Raw genomic sequence first — 13307 nt, forward strand, 5'->3', positions numbered from 1 at the left:
AGATGGGAGTTTACCTGCATTTCCCTTCAAATCCCCCACCGAACTGGCCAGTTGGGCTAACTGCCTATTCATCATATCCATGTTCGCCTTATGTTCTTTCTGGGCATTTTGCATCCCCTGCACGACCTCGTTATGGGATTGCAAGTCTCCTTTGATGCTCTGTTGTGACGCTAGCATTTCACCCATCATGTCCTCAACGGACCTCCTTGGCCTGTTCGGATTTTGGAAATGATTCGGCCCTTGGTGTTGATAGTTCTGGAAGTTTTGCTGGCCTTGATTAGGTGGGTATTGGTTATACTGGGCAGGAGGGACGTACTGATCTTGAGGATATTGATTCTGGTGCTGGGCTTGAAACTGATTTTGGTTCTGATGGTGTTGGGGTGCATGATTTGGCTGATTTTGGAAACTGTGGAAGTTTCTCTGGTGGGGTGGTACATAAACAGGATTCGGGTTTTGGCTTTGTGGGCTTTGATTTTGGGTTTGTTGGTTTCTTCCTGACCAGTTGGGCTGGTAGTCTGGGTTTGCTAGTCCACGGTTAGGGTTTTGGTTTGGATTGGGGTTATATTGGTTCTGTCCTTGGTTCTGATTTTGGCCCCCGTCTCCCCATCGAAAGTTTGGATGATCCCTCCATGGTGCATCCCGTTGTCTACCCTGAATCCAATGCCCACTGGAATTGAAGTACCCCGCAGCATTGACCTGTTCCATATTCACGTAGTCACTAGGCTGTTCATAGTTCGGTCCTTGATTTCCCTGTTCTGCACTTTTGTAATTCCCAGCTGGGGGAGGTGGTAGTGTGCTTTTCTCGATCGCACTCAGAAGTGACTTCTTCAGCTCATCCATCTTCAAGTCCATTTTCTGCTCCAGTTTATTTTCCTGATCAGTAGACGAGACAACAGCAGCCCGCTCTCGGTTGTATCCTTCCCTTGAATGGTCATACTCTTTCTTTGCATTCAGTAGCTTCCTTAGGACTCTCTTCGCTTCGCTGACCCGTAATTGTGTGAAGCTTCCTCCTGATGATGAATTTGCTAGATCCTTGGTTACCGCGTTCATACCTTCGTAGAAAGTATGATGCACTTCAATGTCCGCCATGCGATGGTTGGGACATGATTCCAAAAGACCCATGTATCTTGCCCAATAATCGCTCAAGGGTTCATCATACCCTTGCTTCACATTAGTTATTTCCCTTTTCAGCGCGCTTGTCTTTGATGACGGGAAAAACTCGCCTAGGAATGCTGACTTGAAATCGGCCCAAGTCTCAATGGAGTTGGGGGGCAGGCGCATGAACCAGGTGTTGGCTTCCCCCTTGAGCACAAATGGCAAGGCCTTCAACCTATAATCATCCTCATTCGCTCCTGCTGGTCTCCTCTGCGCCCTACAAATTTTACAAAACTCATGCAGAAACTCATACGGCCCTTCATAGCTCTTCCCACAGTATGTAGGCAGAATCGCGATCACATGAGGCTTCACATCGCAGGCGGTTTGCCCTGGAGTGACGACTATGGCTTGCGATGGTTCTCCCTCGGTATGCGCGTTAAGGGTACCGATCTCTGGATCCTCATCTCCGTTGGCGGCCATCTGAACTGGAATGCCTTCCAACAGTGGTATCTCCTCTGGTATTGGTCCTTCTATGTTGTATTGCTCTTCGTCGCTACTCGAACCTAAGTCAGATAAAGCCGTCGACAACCCGGATCGAGTGGTTACGAGTATCGATCCTCGCTGAAGTATCTTCGGCCTCCACTGGTCAGGAGCCGAACTGCTTCTCATAAACTGAAAAGAAAAGAAAAAAAGAAAGGTTATGCACAATATATACACCGAAGTATCACTCACAGTAATTGCAAATAACGCTATCCATCCCCGGCAACGGCGCCATTTGAAAGGACCTGGGTGCGTAGGTGTCGTTCAAGCAAGGATATATCCTACTGATCAGGATAGAGATCCTAACTAACCTAGACCTTGGTTTCAAAGATTCCTCAACCCACTTCTACTGATCAGTATAGTGGTGGTAAGGGTCGAATCCCACAGAGATGGTGCGTTCTTAAACTACCGCGGTGACAATTGGAAGATTTGGTTAGCTACCACGCTTGGGTTGAGTTTCTACCTAGGCTGGAACTTAAAGGAGGTGTTCTACTGGTCAGACGGTAAGGAAAATATTTGGAATGTAACTGTGTACGTGGAATGGGGAGACAATTTTGTAACAGAAAATATTTGGAAGGTACGGGTTTCTATTTTGGGCTAAACAGAATATTCAGAGTGTAGTGGAAGTTTGATGACTAGGCTGACAGGGTTTAACTAAAAGTGAAGGACAAAAGCAAAAGCATCTCGAAAAGTAAGTGGTCCCCTCCAATTGAAATAGACATCATCTTCTTCAACAAACACTTCCAAAATTCAGATAACAATTCCAGATTCAACACGGAAAACTCAGATTAACAACTCACAAACACAGATCCAAAACTAAGAAATCAAATCTGAAATCAAACACTGAAACTGGACTTCTGCATACTGGTCAACATGAAAGAACGATTCAGAAATTAAAACTAAGCTTTGCATGCAACGATCTACTTTCCGATCAAACAGTACTTGTTTATCTATCCTAAAGAAATTTGTTACGTAAACGGAATTGAGAGATTCAGCACTTTAAACACCGAGAAACTTTAGATCTAAGCTAACTAGGCAAGGGAAATAAAGAAACACCACAATAAACGAAACGGAAATCAACTTCATAGCATAAACACGTTCGGATCTTCAACAAAGTACTTCAAAAGCAGAAAATATCCAAAGGCAAACAAGATCCAACGTAAGGAAAGCGAGAAATTTAAAACTACGAAAGCAATGTAAAAGTGTTTTGCCACTCCGGGCGATGAGACTCTAAACTACGATCTTGCTGGCTGGAATGGACGATGACTGGAATTCTGGGAACGTCAAGTGATCATGGCTACGGCGAGGAGGAAGCGGGACACGGCTGAAAGACTGAAACTACCGAGAGAACTTTCTACCTAAAGATGGTGGTGAATGAGTGAATGTGTCTCCCTCTCTCCAATTTGGCTTCCTTTTATAGGGAGGCTACCCTTGATTTTAGGGTAAATCCTCGTTGCAATTTGACTTCTTTGCCCTTAATTGTGGGTAATCCGTCCCAGCTATCCGTCTTCTCCATCTCAAGCCGTTTTAGCACGAATACTGATCAATATGAGATCATGCTGGCGCCTCCTTCACCTGAACATTCCGAAACTTCCCTACTGGCTAGAATGCTTAACCTGCACACTTTAAACAACTGTTTTGCAAATATAATCAATTAAGCACATCATACTGACCCGTAACCAAGGCCTAGAATACGACTTATCAGCTATTTAGCATCACCCTATAGTTTATACCACCATAAACAAAGTAAAAGTTAACCACCTCAAATTTCAAAATCCTGCCAAATTAATCACGTCTTTATAGGTTTGATATATTATATCTAATATAATGAATCCTTGCATGTGGTGTGCATACTTATTAAGTACTAGGAAAATAAAAATATAACGAGAGAGCAGAATTTTTAAAAAAAAGTTGCAGAGATGATGAACTATTTTGAATATATTAACATCTATCCACCTCATTAGATCTGATCAAGGGAGCATAATCACCCAAATCAACTCTTGCATCTTTGGAGTTTGCGATTGGGATTATAATAATCTCACCATGATACAACTTGAACTCAAAATAAACAACCGTTTGAGTAACAAGCCCCAACAATGTTATCCCACAAAACACCAATAAACACACAATCCCACATCCAATCCTCCTCCCAATCCCAACCACAACATATCTCTCAAACACCACTTCAACCCAAACAAAGCACAAGTTGAGCAAGAAGAATACAACACCTGAAATGACCATCCTGCCCTTCACGAGCCCCATGCCCTTGATCATGGCGTCCGCCCCTCCTCGGTCCTCCAACATCGAGACCACGCTCGCCAGATGCCATACGACGCTGATGTACACGAACCCTACCGCGTAAGCGCTAAAGAAAATAAGGCTGTACGGAATCCACGGAGATATCAATGCGAAAGCGGCCGCGTTGTATGAAACAAGAAGTAATAAACTCCATAAAAGCGTGGCCGTGACCCTTTTCCAAACCTTGAGCGCCACACGCATCACCTCTGTGAAACGCGGCTCGCTGGAGGTGTACACACGCGCGACGGCTTCCACCACTGCAGTTGTGGAGACCAAGGAGAGCGCGAGGAAGAGGACAATATACGCTGCGTTGAAGAGAAAAACCCGCCATTTATTAGGGTTAATGTTGTTAAAAGAGGGGTTTTGTATGTTGGAGAAGAGGAGCTTGGAGATGTGTGCATGGAGAAGAGATAGGAGAGATAAGGGGAGAATTGTGGCAAAGGTGATTTGGGTGAAGAGTTTCTTCCATGAAAATATGATAGTCACAGATTCGATCAAAATGAAGTAGATATTATTGAGGTGCTCCATGAGAGCTAAGAGTGATTATTTTGTTTTAATTTGAAGGAGGATAAGGTGGTGTATAATTTGGGATATGATGATTGTTGAATTTGTTTGAGGTCAATGATTTGGATCAGTGAAGCATGTGGACTATTCATATAATAAGCCCTCAAAAAAATAATAATAATGCACTACTTTGTTTTGTACTAGTTTGTTTAGTGATTGATGAGGGGTGTGATCCGGAGAGTTGACATTCAATTATGGATACATATTATACATGCATATTGACACGCATTCCAATGGATACTGGCTCAAGAATCTATGAAAGTATTATGAAGCAAGCAATCAAGAGAAATACTCGCTCGGTCTCGCCATAAACAAATGCGTTTCTTTTGGTCACGAGATTAGAAAAATAGTGTTTAGAAATGAGAATAAAATAGAAAAGTGATACGAAAGGATTAAATAAGAGAGAGTAAGTAATATATTTTGCTAAAAAAATGCCTCATTTTGAATGGAATATCCCACCGTTAAATATGATTTATTTATAGCCTCTCTAACAAGGAAAGACAAATGAAAGAGGTATATAATCTATTTACCTTCTCAAAATGTGAAATATACTCCCTTTTAAAAAAATAACACATTCCAAAGAAAAAAGTACTCCCTCTGTCCCATTAGAAATGAAACGTTTTCCTTTTTGGTCTGTCCCATTAAAAATGAAACGTTTCTAAAAATAGAAACAATACTCTCTCTACTTTTTCTTCTCTCTTACTTTACTCTCTCTTCATTAACTCACAAAACAACACTACATAAAATCACGTGCCGAAAAGCAAACGTTGCATATTTAATGGGACGGGGGGAGTATATAAAAATATAAATGATTTTTAAAAAATTAAATAATACAGTACATAACATGCTAAAAATATAAAGTTTAATACCTCCTCAAATACCTTACCCCGTACAGAATGGTTTTTTCATGAAAAGAAGACAAATATGGTAGTTATAACTTATAACTATCTATATTTTGATAGAGAGATAAATATACCTCTTCGAAATGGGAAAAATGTATAAACCTTCTCAACTACCTCTTTCCTTGAAGAATAATTTTTTATAAAAAAAAGATAAATATAATAGTTATATAATTTTATCTCTCCATTTAACTTTTCCTTTTGAGATGCTCATCCTTTTGGGATGCTCTTACAGTGCGACGGAGGACGGAGGGAATAACACTTTATTAGCTAATTTGTTTTGGGATTGGTGATGTATCGGTTTGTATTACAAAGCAAGCAAGCAATCAAGAGAAATACGAATAACTTTTACCAAATTTGTTTTGGGATTGATGATTATATTATGATGCAAGCAATCAAGAGAAGTAACCTAATTTGTTTTGGGATTGATGATGTATCGATTTGTGCTATGGCATTGATATACTTTGTCCATATGGTCCAAAATTTTCATTCTAGGTTGTTCAATAAAATTATTCATTTTTTAAAATAATTTTTTCTCATTTTTTTTTAATTTTTTTGAATAAAGTGAATTTATTAACTACTAAAAATATCTCAAATGTTTTTCTCTTTCAAAATCTCTTTTACTTTATTAATTTTGCATTAAAACTTGTACCATCAACTACCACGACTATTGATAATGAAACGAGAGATCAGATAACAACTATTTACGACTATTGATAATGAAACGAGAGATCAGATAACAACTATTTCTTTTAGTTCGAAACAAATTGATACGAATACTTGTACGATGTAGACAGTCCAATACTTGTTTTTACAAGAAACAACATAAAAGACCTAAGTTTCAACCAAATTATTAGTTGAAACAAATATAAAATCATACTCCCTCCGTTCCATAGTAACGGAGTCATTTTTCCAATTCGGGACGTTCCATCATAATAGAGTCATTTTCTTATTTTGCAAAAAGTGACACTTTTTACCCCACTTATTTTATTCCCTTTCTTACTTTATTCTTTCAACTTTTTTCTCTTTCCTAGTTTATTATCTATTCACTTAATGTATTTAATATCTCTTTATTAATCTTCGTGTTGAAAAGAATTGACTCTACTACTATGGAACGGAGGGAGTAGAAGACAAGAAATGAGAAAAAAGTGTTGGAATAGATAAACTTTAATGACACCAAATAACCTCCACAAAAATGATAAATAAACTTTTGACAACTTTTTCCATAGAAAATATCCAAGCCCCTTGGCCTAGCGGTAAAGGGTGCTGGATACCGCGTCCATCCTGGAGGTCTCGAGTTCGAACCCTAGGTGGCGTAATTTGTCTTTCCTCCTTGTTATAGGAGTTGATTTGTAATTTCCTCCTTCATATATATGATATAAATATATGAAGTTAATTTATAAAAAAAAAAAAAAAAAAAAAAAAAAAAAAAAAAAAACTTTTTCCATAGAAAATATCTACAAAGTTTCATTCCTCCTAGCTAATTGTTAGGATCGTCGACTGCAATATTAGTTTGATATTGTTCCGCTTTGGGTCAAGCCCGTACGAATTTGTTTTTGGGTCACTCCCAAAAGGCCTCATGCTAATGGAGTTGGGGTAGCCCATATATATGCTTGCAATTCTTGTTCATTCTCCGAGGTGGGATATGGTTTGCTTCCCCACAAACCTCCTGATAAGGCCCATTTCATGCATCGGTTTAGGGGTAAAATGTACGCTACTTGATCGGTTTTATCGCGCAAAGCAAGTGTTAAATGTGCAGGAATGCCGCTTGACCAAGGCAACAAGGCCAAACTGATCAAGCAAGTACAATAGGCGAAAAAGGCCAGGAATCGGGGGAGTTGATCAAGGGGGGTAATCAAGCAGTCAAGGAGGGGACCACTGGCTTCCAGAAGAAGGACATGTGAGGCAATGAGCTGGATGGTGCGCATCATTCTGTTATCAAGGACAACGTTCTAGAAGGGGACACGTGCCGATACATGAGACGCAAGGACGGAGCTGAGTCATGAATCTGTTACTGAAAAGCGTCGTCATTCTAGAAGGAAAGCACGTAGCAATCAATAAGTCACTCACTCTCAGCATGAGCGAATATTCCCTGCCAAGATCGTTATCCAGCTGGAGGTCGTGCCGAGCCTATAAATAGAGGATGTGCCACCACATTGAAAAAAAGAGCTTTTACCTTTCCGTCTTCAGTTTTATAGTTTAGTTTAGCTCAGCTCTCTAGATAGCTTAGATAGAGAAACGTTTAGTTAAAGGGCGACCGAAGTGAGCGCTACAGAATACTCTATATCTGTAGGCGTTATCTCAAGTTTCCCACCGAGGATCTTCTCGGTTTTTACTTGCTTTCGTATTTTCCGAAGTGTTAGCTTAGTTAAATTTCAAGTTGTTTTGTAGTTAAAGTTTCGAGCTTTTTACATTCCGCATGATCGATGTACTCGTTTGGATTTTGAGTATAAAATCGAAGTTGTTCTGTTTTCGTCATCATGTTTACTGTTCTAATTAGTTAATGTTCTGAAATTCACTTGACCGAGTAGTTAAAATTCCCTTGAGCAAGTAGTTAGTTACTTTTCTATCTAAAGTAAAATCAGTAGTTAAAAACTCCCAAAGTTAAAGCGTGGCAGCAGCCAAAACCCTATTCACTACGCACACACTCGATACACTAGCTTATCTTTGGGATCGACCCCGAACTTGCCGCTTTACTGTTAAAGTAGTGCAAAATTGGGAGTTTATAATTTACATTGGTGGTGCCCGAGAGCGAGAGCAACTTGATCAAGTGGCAACGACATTTGCTAACTGATCCATCCGGTTCAGTTATCTCTTCCATATAACTTGAATAAAAAATCCATATCCCGCAGTCGCTATCCGTGTGCCCGCCAAAATGGCGCCGTTACTGGGGAATCATGGTGTTATTTTATGTTTGTGTGTAGCGCATAGGTGTATATAATTTTGCTTCTTTCTTTTCTCATTTGTTTTTTCTTTTGTTGATGAGAAGGTACCACCGCGGTGGCCACTGGAATTACCCCCTTATACACAGAGGCACTAACGCTCATTGGAGAGTCCAGGAAGCCGGCGTAGTTACCACTCGTTACAGAGCCGCACTAGCCGCAGCAGAAGTCGCTGATCAACTTACCAGCGAAGAAGAAGGAGAGCAGAACGCGCAACCTAGACCACCACCACTTGAACAAACAGAAGCAGAGATGGCCATCGTCGACAATGACTCAGGAATTAGTTCCCTGCACGGACATGATGAAAAGGAGCCCACCCATTCCATCGTCATCACTCCTGGGATGCGGACCATCGCAATCAAGTCAGGAGTACTGGCCGTTTTATCCCATTTCTATGGCCTCTCGAAGAAGTGTCCTTACGCCTTCCTGGAGGAATTTTGCAGATACTGCCACATCCAACCTGTACCGGCTGGATCTACATCTGAAGACTATAGGCTAAAGGCTATCCCCTTCGTCTTGAAGGGTGATGCTGGAGTATGGCTGTCGAGACTGCCAGAAGGGTCCATCAGAACATGGGCTAAGTTCCGAATGATTTTCCTAGATCGTTTCTTCCCTCATCGAGAAGACGAGTGCCCTCAAGCGGGAGATTACGGAAGCCAGACAGGAGTATGATGAGCCCCTCGGCCAGTATTGGGATAGATTCCAAGGGCTGCTTCAAGCATGCCCTAACCACAAGCTAGGGGAGCGGGAGATCTACTCGATCTTCTACGGGAGACTGACGGTCAATAGCAAGAATGATCTCAACCTAGCAGCTCAGGGGGATTTCTCAAAGACCCCATTCAGCCAAGCCAAAAACGTCCTGGAGAGGCTCATTGAGGCCAAGCGCTCGTACGAGACGTCCCGTGGCCAGTACCGAAGAGGTGCGGTGCACGCAACAGAGGCGCGCAACGATGAGAAACTGGAGGCTCGATTTGAACAGATGGAGAAGAAGCTGTTAGAGGCAGTAGAGAAATCCAGAGCACCTTCACCGCCTGCGCCGAAGGAGCACCAGTATGTGCCGCCGCCGGCACCGCCAGAAGAGAATCACTATTACTATTGCGAGTTCCCCCCTGAGGTGGAGCCGCAACCCCAAGTGAATGCCGTAGGCCACTGGAATGCAAATGCCAATTGGATCCAGGGAAAACAGAGAGACGCTCCATGGAGAGACCACCCTAACTTTAGGTGGACTGATCAGAGTCAGAGCCAACCACCTCAACCCTCGACACAGCAAATGCAACCCTCTGAGGGGCAGCCCAACTGGCCAGCACGAAACCAGGAAAGGACAAATAACGGAGGGATCAGAATGCATGGAGGCCAAGCAGGTTGGTCAAGTGGACCTCAAGGAAACTGCTCCAGTGGAGGACAGCCCAACTGGTCAAGCAGGCAGAATGAAGGAAATTGGGGATACAGACAGCGAGTCCCCCAGTCAAGCAACCAGGGAAGGCAGCGGAACAACCAAATGGTGAGTTATGTCCCGCCACACCAGAGAAGCAACCAACAGCATACCCAGCCACAATACCAACAAGAGCATTATGGGCAATCTGACTACCCGCAGCCCAACTACGGTGGGGGACCACCGAATCAAAGATACAACCGAAACCCCAACAATGGCCAAGGAGATATGATAGTACCGCACCATCCTAATGATGCGATGCGGGAAATCCAGGAGGGTCAGAAAGAGCAACGAGCGGCGTTGGAGATTCTGACAAAGCAGTTATCTCAAGTTGCGATGTCGCTGGGCTAGCTGAAGGGAAATGAAGGAAAGATTCCAGCTACAGTACAACAACCTACTGGGCGAGAGAATGTCAATGCAGTATCTCTAAAATCAGGAAGAGTTTATCAAAGCCCATCTGCGAGTTCTCCAACACCCGTAGACGGACCCAATCATGAAGAAGGCTCTGAGTCCAGCGCCCTTGATCAAGTCATAAAAGAAGGAGAGTCTAGTACCCTTGAACAGGTCACTGAGAAGGGGAGGATGGTCGAAGCAGAAAATGTAACTGTGGTGATCCAACCAAGTGATCTTCCACTAAAGAAGACTGACCCAGGGGTGTTCACGCTCCCAATTTCCATCAGAGACGTTTGAATGAAGCACGCAATGTGCGACCTAGGGGCTTCCATCAATGTTATGCCGTATTCTGTATACGAAAAGCTGGGAAAAGCTAAGCTTTTCAAAACTGGTATGGTGATACGGCTAGCAGACGGGTCTTACGTTCACCCAGAGGGAATTTTGGAAGATGAAATCGTTAAGGTAAACAAATTCATGTACCCCGCCGACTTCTTCGTCATAAAGATGACAGAGCCAGGAGCGGAGGAGTCTATTGGAGTCATTTTGGGAAGGCCATTTCTATCTACAGCCAGCATTGTCATTGACGTCCGCCATGGGACGATGAATCTGGACTTTAATGAAGAACAACTTACATTCGACATTGACGAAGCTGTGAGGAAGCCACATGACAGTGAGAGCATACAATCGGTAGATACATTCAGACCTTGGGAGCAAAGGTATCTAGAAAAGGAACTCTTCAAAAGACCGTCCACTGATTTCATTGAAGATGAACAGCTTAAGAAAGAAGCAGCTGAATGGTTCGATGCAACGATGACTGGGGAAATGGATGATCAAGCCATTGAAAGGGTAATTATGGATTTCTGTAAGTCGCTATGACCAGCTGAGTCAAAAGAGATCACTCAACCGGAAAGGGTAGAAAAACCACCTGACCAAGCCGCCCCATTGAGAAGAATGTTGAAGGAAAGTCCCCCGCCTACAAAGCAACTATTGTCTTTACCTACGTCGCCAGTTACCCTCAAGATCCTGTCCAACCAGACGTATCAAAAACCAGTCAAACCAAATCTGCAAGGACAGGGATGACAATTGATGGAAGAACAGAGGCTGGATCAAGAGGTGGTCAAGTGGAAAACAGCAGACTTGATAGAGATTAACCCAGATCTGTGCATGCATCCCGCCATGTTAGAAGAAGGAGTGACACCCCACCTTGATTGACAACGCAGACTCGACCCCGCTTTAAGAAAGGAAGAGCTCATAGTGGGGCAGAAAGATCTATTCTTCCAATGTCAACTCAAACTGATACCCAGGAGGCGGAATTCAAAATGGGCGGACCCTCGTACCATCATGGTAATGCACACACAGGAGGCGAACATACTCCAAGGAGACCCCCCCAATTCGTTCTCCTTCGTGGTAATAGTCATCGGGTTGAGCCCTACAGAGACAAGACCGAAGCGGGGATAGTGGAAGAAATTCCACTGATCCTGCCTAACTCTCGCTAGTGAGCAGGTAAAAGGAGTGGTCGGGTACTCATGGGTAGTCTGCTTGATCAAGCAACAAATTCTTAATCTATTAAACTGATCAAGTGACATCCTAAGGGAACTCGGTCAAGTCCTTTGTAGTTAGTGTAAATAGTTTTTCATGTGTTAGTTTTTAAATCATAGGAAAATTAAAAGTCGGAAGTAAAGAATGAGACTAATAAAGTGGAATTATTTGAGTTTTCATCTGGAATTAATTGTCCACTTGATCAGTGCAATTCGAATTTAATTGGTGGTGCATTACTTGCATTGATCAGGGCAGGTGATGATAAGACATGTGCAGTCATTAAAGAGGTGTTCGGAAGCGCCAACTGCTGCATTGGATAGAATATTACTAGAGAGAGGTAAGTAGCGTATCGGAGAAGCTTTGCTCTCACTCGGTAAGTAGCTGATACTCTGAAAAGGTGCGCCTGTACGCGAAGAGTCGCAGGGATCTCAACAGTCAGGATCTCAACAGACGGGATATCAGTATAAAAGTCATCTTTAAGATCCGTATATCACTTTTATCCAAGCCGTCTACAATACATTACACTTGCTCTCACTCGATTTCTCAAAGAATTCAAGCCTTTTGCCCAAGTTAACATCTTCGCCCACCATCATTACCTAAAAATGCAAATCACCCAACTTGGCACGTCTTCATCATCTTCCGATGCCAGCACCAACAGTGGTGACCGGGAAATCTCTTCCCCAGCCCGTACAGAAAACCCTAGCCCATCTTCTCAACCTCCACCACAAACCAGCGCCGCCGCTCCACTGCCTGAAATGGATGAAGAGGCCATACGGCATTAACATAGAATCCTCCGGAGTATGCCCCCTGAGATGTATACCGCGACGGTGTACGCCACCCTAACTGCCCGACTTGGAATTCCCCAGTCGAGGAACCCCGCTACAACCTCCACACCCCAAAATACTCCCCAAAACCCTCCATCTTCCTCCCACACACAAGCCCCCCTTCATGGACCTGAACCTACACCCATTCTCCCACTGGTACAGTAGAGTGGGGACTCCGATGAAGAAGCGGAGGGAGGCGCGCAACCCGCCGCCGCTCCAGCCGAGAAAGCAGAGTCCGTGCCACCACCACATGCAGAGGGCACATCTGCTCAAAATGCCCCGTCACCACCAAGTGACGGGAGTTCTACTTCCCCCCTCCAAGGGTCGTCACAACCGATCGAGGTTGTGACCATAGACAACAACTCCACTGAGGACCTTTAGCCGCCTCCCAGCGACATCCTACTGCAGCCAAGGGAGGCTGACTGAGTTTTCCACCAAGCGGTGGAGAATGAGCCAGAGGAGAAGGAAAAGCAGCCACTTCGCCGCCGGACGCGCCAGAGGAACATGGCGCGGATTATAGAGGAGGTAGAGGCCAGGGTGGCCGATAAGCCAGGGAGAGAGGAGGAGCCGGAGCAGAGGCTCCGCATAATGCGGCGGCTGATGGATGAGCCAGAGGAGGCGAACCAAGGGACTGGGGAGGCCGCAGAAGAGAGAGAAGTTGGTAAGGCCGGTGAGGAGAGGGAGGGTGTTGAGGACAGCCATGATAGGGAAGAGAGGGAAAGGAAAAGGAAGGGGAAGAGTGTTCTTCCTCCTCCGAAGAGGATGCGCCCCGCAACCTGGG

At 43.8% G+C, this 13307-nt stretch overlaps 2 protein-coding genes across 2 annotated transcripts; one reads left to right on the plus strand and one right to left on the minus strand.

Annotated features, from left to right (window-relative positions):
• Positions 1 to 3576: 3576 nt before the first annotated feature.
• On the minus strand, positions 3577 to 4461 carry LOC121754588. The gene has a single exon (XM_042149922.1). The coding sequence runs from the start codon at positions 4459 to 4461 to the stop codon at positions 3577 to 3579; it is 885 nt and encodes a 294-aa protein (XP_042005856.1).
• A 4856-nt stretch (positions 4462 to 9317) lies between these two features.
• Positions 9318 to 10121, plus strand: LOC121754589 (putative uncharacterized protein DDB_G0279653). The gene has a single exon (XM_042149923.1). The coding sequence runs from the start codon at positions 9318 to 9320 to the stop codon at positions 10119 to 10121; it is 804 nt and encodes a 267-aa protein (XP_042005857.1).
• Positions 10122 to 13307: the final 3186 nt, after the last annotated feature.

The sequence above is a fragment of the Salvia splendens genome, chromosome 11 (assembly GCF_004379255.2).
Source record: "Salvia splendens isolate huo1 chromosome 11, SspV2, whole genome shotgun sequence".
In the NCBI taxonomy this organism is placed as follows: domain Eukaryota; kingdom Viridiplantae; phylum Streptophyta; class Magnoliopsida; order Lamiales; family Lamiaceae; genus Salvia; species Salvia splendens.

What these genes read in the sequence shown, in the direction of transcription:
- LOC121754588 (XM_042149922.1), bottom strand. Translation starts at nt 4,461, where the DNA reads ATGGAGCACCTCAATAATATCTACTTCATTTTGATCGAATCTGTGACT.
- LOC121754589 (XM_042149923.1), top strand. Translation starts at nt 9,318, where the DNA reads ATGGAGAAGAAGCTGTTAGAGGCAGTAGAGAAATCCAGAGCACCTTCA.